The 6,043-nt window shown below is 45.1% G+C and overlaps 1 protein-coding gene across 1 annotated transcript in view; it reads left to right on the top strand.

The window, feature by feature from the left end:
* Positions 1-5,670: 5,670 nt before the first annotated feature.
* Positions 5,671-6,043, top strand: part of dbx2 (developing brain homeobox 2) — a gene marked incomplete at both ends in the record, with an annotated part of 6,996 nt that continues 6,623 nt past the window's right edge. Inside the window, one exon of the mRNA XM_084335272.1 lies at positions 5,671-5,680. Coding sequence (XP_084191398.1) covers positions 5,671-5,680 — 10 coding nt within the window. The remainder of the gene's footprint in view (positions 5,681-6,043) is intronic.

The following is a 6,043-nucleotide window of genomic DNA, read 5'->3' as shown; positions in this document are numbered from 1 at the left end:
AGAAATAGCCTATACTTTCCTCTGCTGGTAGTCTACAGTAGGCCTATGTGTCATTGGCTGAGAAGGAGCCGATGGTCCAATGACAAGAACAAGACCACTCTGCCCAGCAACAACAACCTGCTGCCACCAACAGACAACCGCTGAGTTAGATCCAAGTCTCATATTAATCTAGGATGTTACTGGAAATGATTTATGCCTTGAGGTGTGGCCTACAAGGTGTGGGTAAATTTCATGGCATCATAATTACAGCAACAACTGATGTATTTGTATTCGATTTTATGTATTATAATTTTTTTCACTCAGTGATTTTGCTAATTAAAGACAGCTGTCCAAGACGGAAATACTCCATTTGCCGTTCTTGGTACAAAGACGAACACAAGCCAAAAACCTGGCCCGCTGTACAGATGGCACTGTGTTGTGGTATCAGTGGGCAGGACTGTGACTGGCTGTGAATAAGGGACCACACTGACATCTCACTCATGGTCACAACCGGATAGGGAGCAGGTGGAAGGGTGGAGCAGAGGGATGGTTAGGTAGGGGGGATGGTCAGGGCTAAGAGCCCTACCACTGGGTCACTCCACACCAAGCCGGGCCATCAGACTTTGAACTAGGAGTGTGTGTGTCTGTCTTTGTTCCGCCCTGAAGGGAGGCGGCTGGGGGTGTTAGAAGAACCCCCGCTTTTGGACAGAGATGAGTGAGGATGTCGGTGGGGAACGCTTGCATCAAAAAGCGTCAAATGTCAGACCCCCTGCTCGGGCACTTGAATGAGGGTTAAGGGCTGTACCGATGATATCCCTCCATCCCTAAAAGAGGAGTGGGTTAGTCTGTGTTGTGAACTTGTGATGCGAGGGCCAGCTTCTCCCTCTGCCAAATCAATGCTGCCCCGCTGAGGGAGGAATTGGTCGATTGATCTATTGGCAGGCATCTGCACGGGATAGCCACCTGCTCCTAACGACCAACAGATACAACTCAAACCGCGCCATTTTCAACGCCACAACAAGCCTCTCTTGTCATTCATCCTAGTTGCTTACTGGCTTCATAGAACAGATCAGTGTGGGGAAAATACTGTTTTCTGAGGTGCTGAGAATTGTATCAACTGAGAGAAGATCTCAAAAAGCCTCAGGCTCATACACCCTTCCTTGTAGCTTTGGGCTGCAGCCTAATCTTATCCCCCCGGATATGTTGTGCTTTAATGGGTTCACACCAGCCGTGATGTCCATCCGCCTGGCTTGGCTTCTAATCTTAAAACTGTCTGATATGGCTTTATTTAGTTTAGAGCACAAAAACACTGTGTGTAACAAGGGCCTTAGTCCCCACACAGCTATACCCCCCCACCTACATTCTCACAGAAGTACACAATGGCAGCACTGCACCAATCACCACTTTATAGCATTTAGAACAGATGCCCTGCAGCCCAGTGTGAGAGGCCCGATATATACTAGGGATGGGAATCGATTACCCGAGTGCTCGGGATGCACCGATCCGACTTTTTCAGTACCGATACCGATACCTGGGCTTTGGGTATTGGCCGATACCGAGTACCGCTCCAATACCCATTGTTCAATTAATAAACTGTATGCCTCACTGTGTGGAAGAGACTGGGATCATTCTTTTGTGCAAGGCAACATCAGGCTTGACTTTAAACATTACTTTCCTAACTTAGTGAAACTAAATGTAACAAGTTAACACATAGATATAAATGTACTGAATTGTTATTTCTTATTTTATTTCTTATTATATTATTATAATTTTTTTATTATTTTTTTTAATACGATTTTTTTATATATATATATACCCGATCCAGCTATTTTAGTCATATCGGGGCCGATATCCGATATCAATATCGGATCGGTGCATCCCTACCGAGTACTCGCCGTTTGCTGAGATTGCTTGATTGATTTATTTAATTAAAAAGAATTTGGTTACCACTATGTCCACCAAAGGTGCCTGTTTGTGCGAGAAGCATGCAGCTGCAGAGCCGCAGAGCGGCGCTCTCAGGACCGCGCTGTGAGGGCCGCGCTCTGAGGACCGCGCTGTGAGGGCCGCGCTCTGAGGACCGCGCTGTGAGGGCCGCGCTCTGAGGACCGCGCTGTGAGGGCCGCGCTCTGAGGACCGCGCTGTGAGGGCCGCGCTCTGAGGACCGCGCTGTGAGGGCCGCGCTCTGAGGACCGCGCTGTGAGGGCCGCGCTCTGAGGACCGCTCAGCAGCGCCACCCACCCAATGGCTGAATTGGAGTATTGCGGCTCTGCAGCTGCATGCTTCTCAACATTCTCGAATACACGCTGACGTCACGAGACCGCCACGAGACCGCCGCCATCTTGGGGAAACAATCTGATCTGAAAAATATAAACAAATAAACCTGTTCCGTCCTCTGAGCTTTTAAAATTGACAAACTGGTTTAGATTACAACAGTTTTTGGAAAGTTATGTGAACACAGAAGGGCAGAGCTCGAGTTTTATATTAAGATATTATGTGAGCAAAAAAGAAAAGAGAAATCTATAAAGTATATATTTTACTCATACAGTACATCCTCTGGCCTGTTTGTAGAACTTCCCTGTGTTGTTGACAAAGCTAAACCCTATTGATATGAAGTCTAAATAACATGAGAGGATGCCGTCATTATTGCACTACTGAGTTATTTGCTGCTATGTTTCAATATTATAAGAAGAATTATAATAATACTTTTGAGTTTTATATTGTTTAAAACTTCAACAGCAGAAGCAATATGCTAACCATCAAAACATTAAAGAATATTTGGAGCAATTCCATAAACCTTTCAATATCATAGCAATATCCGAAACTTGGTTTAGCTCTGAGAAAGAAGTTGACTTTGAGTTGAATGGATATGAACTCAATTATATTAACAGGATTGGGAAAAGAGCTGGGGGTGTAGCCCTATATATAAAAAATAGCCTCAAATATAAGGTTGTAGAATGCATGTCAACTACCATTGACAACTTGATGGATTGTATCTCAGTAGAGATCTGAGAAACGTGATTGTCAGTTGTGTTAGAGCTCCAGATTCCAGCATTGAAGCATTCAAAGACTGCATGGAGGTGTTATTTGCCAAGACTCAGAAGGTTACATTCATCTGTGGGGATAAATCACTGTACATTCTATATTGCTCACTAGTATACCATATCTGAACTACTGTGTGGAGATTTGGGGTAACACTTATAAAAGTAAAACCATTATGCACACTACAAAAAAAGAGCAATTAGGATTGAATGGCCCTTCTAAGGTTTCTCTCCTCCACATTGCCTGTGGTGCATTTTTTCCTATTGCTAGGTTTTAGTGAGTTTGTCCTTACCTTCGCAGTATGTCTGGGAGTGTTGCATTTATTTATTTAAAAAATGTTGGACTTTATGGTGTTCTTGTTTTGTTCTTGACTTATTGTGATGTTTCTTCTTGACTTGTTTAAAGAAGATGTGTCCGGCCCATGGGGACATTAACGTGTGTTGTTGGGCCTTACAAATACATTTTATTTAGATTTGATTATCAATAAGGTAGGATATCTGGAACACACAAACACACTATCACATGCCATGAAACTCGTGGACCTGGCTGAATTTAAGACTGCACAAATCATGTTTTAAAGCCCGAAACAATTGACTCCCGGGTAACATCCAAAAAATTCTGTGATTTTTAGACTCTTTTTATATCACAAACAGTACTGTATTTGCAAATCTGGTATGTCATAAATGTATAGATGTAGCAGTACTGTCTATCTGTATGTCATGTATGTCATATATGTTATGATGATTTGAAAATGGGGGACCCTGATGTAAACAAGACGAAAGTCTTTCTCTGGTCTGCATCCCCTTAACAATTGTGTGTATTGAGCTGTACTGTACTGTACCCATTCTGCAATCTGTTAATAAAGTTTTCAATCACTTCAAGAAACAGGCTGTTCATTCAACAATGTATTTCAGTTCGCGCCCCCACAGTGCAATACTCCAATTCAGCCATTGGGTGGGTGGCGCTGCTGAGCGGCCCTCACAGCGCGGCCCTCACAGCGCGGCCCTCACAGCGCGGCCCTCACAGCGCGGCCCTCACAGCGCGGCCCTCACAGCGCGGCCCTGAGAGCGCCGCTGGCTCTGTGGCGCTGCAGCTGCATACTATTGGTTTGTGCCAATGAAACAGAAAACCTGCTTTGAAATCTCCCTCCAAAATCCCGTCGTTTGTTGCAGGAAGTTGGAAGCTGTGGAGCATGGATAGTACACTTTAACGTTCTTAAAATAGATTTCCCTAAACAATTGCTCAAGCACTACTTGATAATTCATGCGAGTACTCGATCTGGGAAAACATTACTCGTGTCCATCCCTAATATATACATGGCTAATGCTACATTCCTTTCTCATACAGCGCTTTCACATAGACCTGTACTTAAACAGAATGTGGGCTTTTACACTTTGAAGGGCAGAGCCTTAGAAAACGAAGCCTCATATAAGATCAAGTCAGGACATCATGCTGCGGGGAAAATCTCTGTTTCTGCTCATCTGGCTTCAAATTACTTATTTCCTGGTATCAGTTACTGGTATCAGACGAGATCATAGGCACTTTTCTGTGTGTGAATAACGAGGAGGACTTTTGTTGTCGGCTGGTGTTGACGGTGGACCGCTAGGACAAAATAGCCCTGCCCGCGCCTCTCTACCCTTCTCTCCCCAGCGGCAATCCGCAACGAACAAAGCCATTCCTCAACCCTTGAAGAACAAGCCATGCAGAAGACATAACAAGTTCACACAGAGCCAGGTGGGCTCTGGACCAAACCCAATGGTCCCATTTAGAGGAGAAAGGGAGCAAATAAAGTAATATATAGAATTCTCACTGTATATATATAATATTGTGAATGAATGTGGCCGATTAGAGCCGTAATAACTTACTCAGTCGGTGGATCCGGTTAATACAATTTATTAACTCAGAATGAAAATATCAAATACAATTTACTCAGAGATATGTGGCTTGAATGGCTCTCACCAAATAACTAGCTGTTGGAATCTGGAAGAAGAGAGAGATTCTCCGGGGGAAATCCACAGGAGGGGGGGGGGGGGGGACACACAATAAAACTGGGGGTTTGGGGAGAGGGAGGAGACAAGTTCTGGGAGGAGACAAGTCCTGTTATCCTACACTCTATCCGCACCTCTGGTTGGATGCTAAACTTATTTTCATTTGTACTGTACTTGTGCTGTGCCTGTATAATGACAATACATTTGAATCTAATCAAATCTAATCTAATAATAAACCCTGTACAAATAGACATTCCACTTCTTACATAACGCTTCCCACTCAGACATGACAGAGAGCACGTCTCCAACAACAACACCCTCCATCCTCTGGCCTCAGCGTCGTGTGGGATGTGTGTGGGATGAGGATATCTCTCCAGAGGGATTAGAGCCATGATAAACTCCCCACCAGCAGGAAACTACAATACTGTCATATACACACACACACACACACACACACACACACACACACACACACACACACACACACACACACACACACACACACACACACACACGTCACACACACACACACACACACACACACACACACACACACACACACACACACACAAGCATAACTCCTGAATAACACACTTGTACCTACACAGAGACACAAAGAAAAAGACCCAGAGATATGCAGACAGACACACTGCCCCACACGACGATGTATGCTTGTACACCCCCCCCCACACACACACACACACACACACACACACACACACACACACACACACACACACACACACACACACACACACACACACACACACACACACACACACACACACACACACACACACACACACACACACACACACACACACACACACACACACACACACACACACACACACACACACACACACACACACACACACACACGCCCTTTGGCTAGCGTACAGCTCCTGAATAATCCACTGCGCCCAGGCAATCTGCATTCGGAGGACAGTCTCCCCCCCGCTGTGTGTCCGCTCTCCTGGAACAAATACTAAACGGAGCCAAGGGCACCTCCAGGACCGCTGGGGCAGCACTTTCTC

The sequence above is a fragment of the Notolepis coatsorum genome, assembly GCF_963971535.1.
Source record: "Notolepis coatsorum genome assembly, chromosome: 18".
NCBI lineage: Eukaryota > Metazoa > Chordata > Actinopteri > Aulopiformes > Paralepididae > Notolepis > Notolepis coatsorum.
The sequence above is the reverse complement of the archived record's forward strand: the minus strand, read 5'-3'. Positions and strand labels throughout refer to the sequence as shown.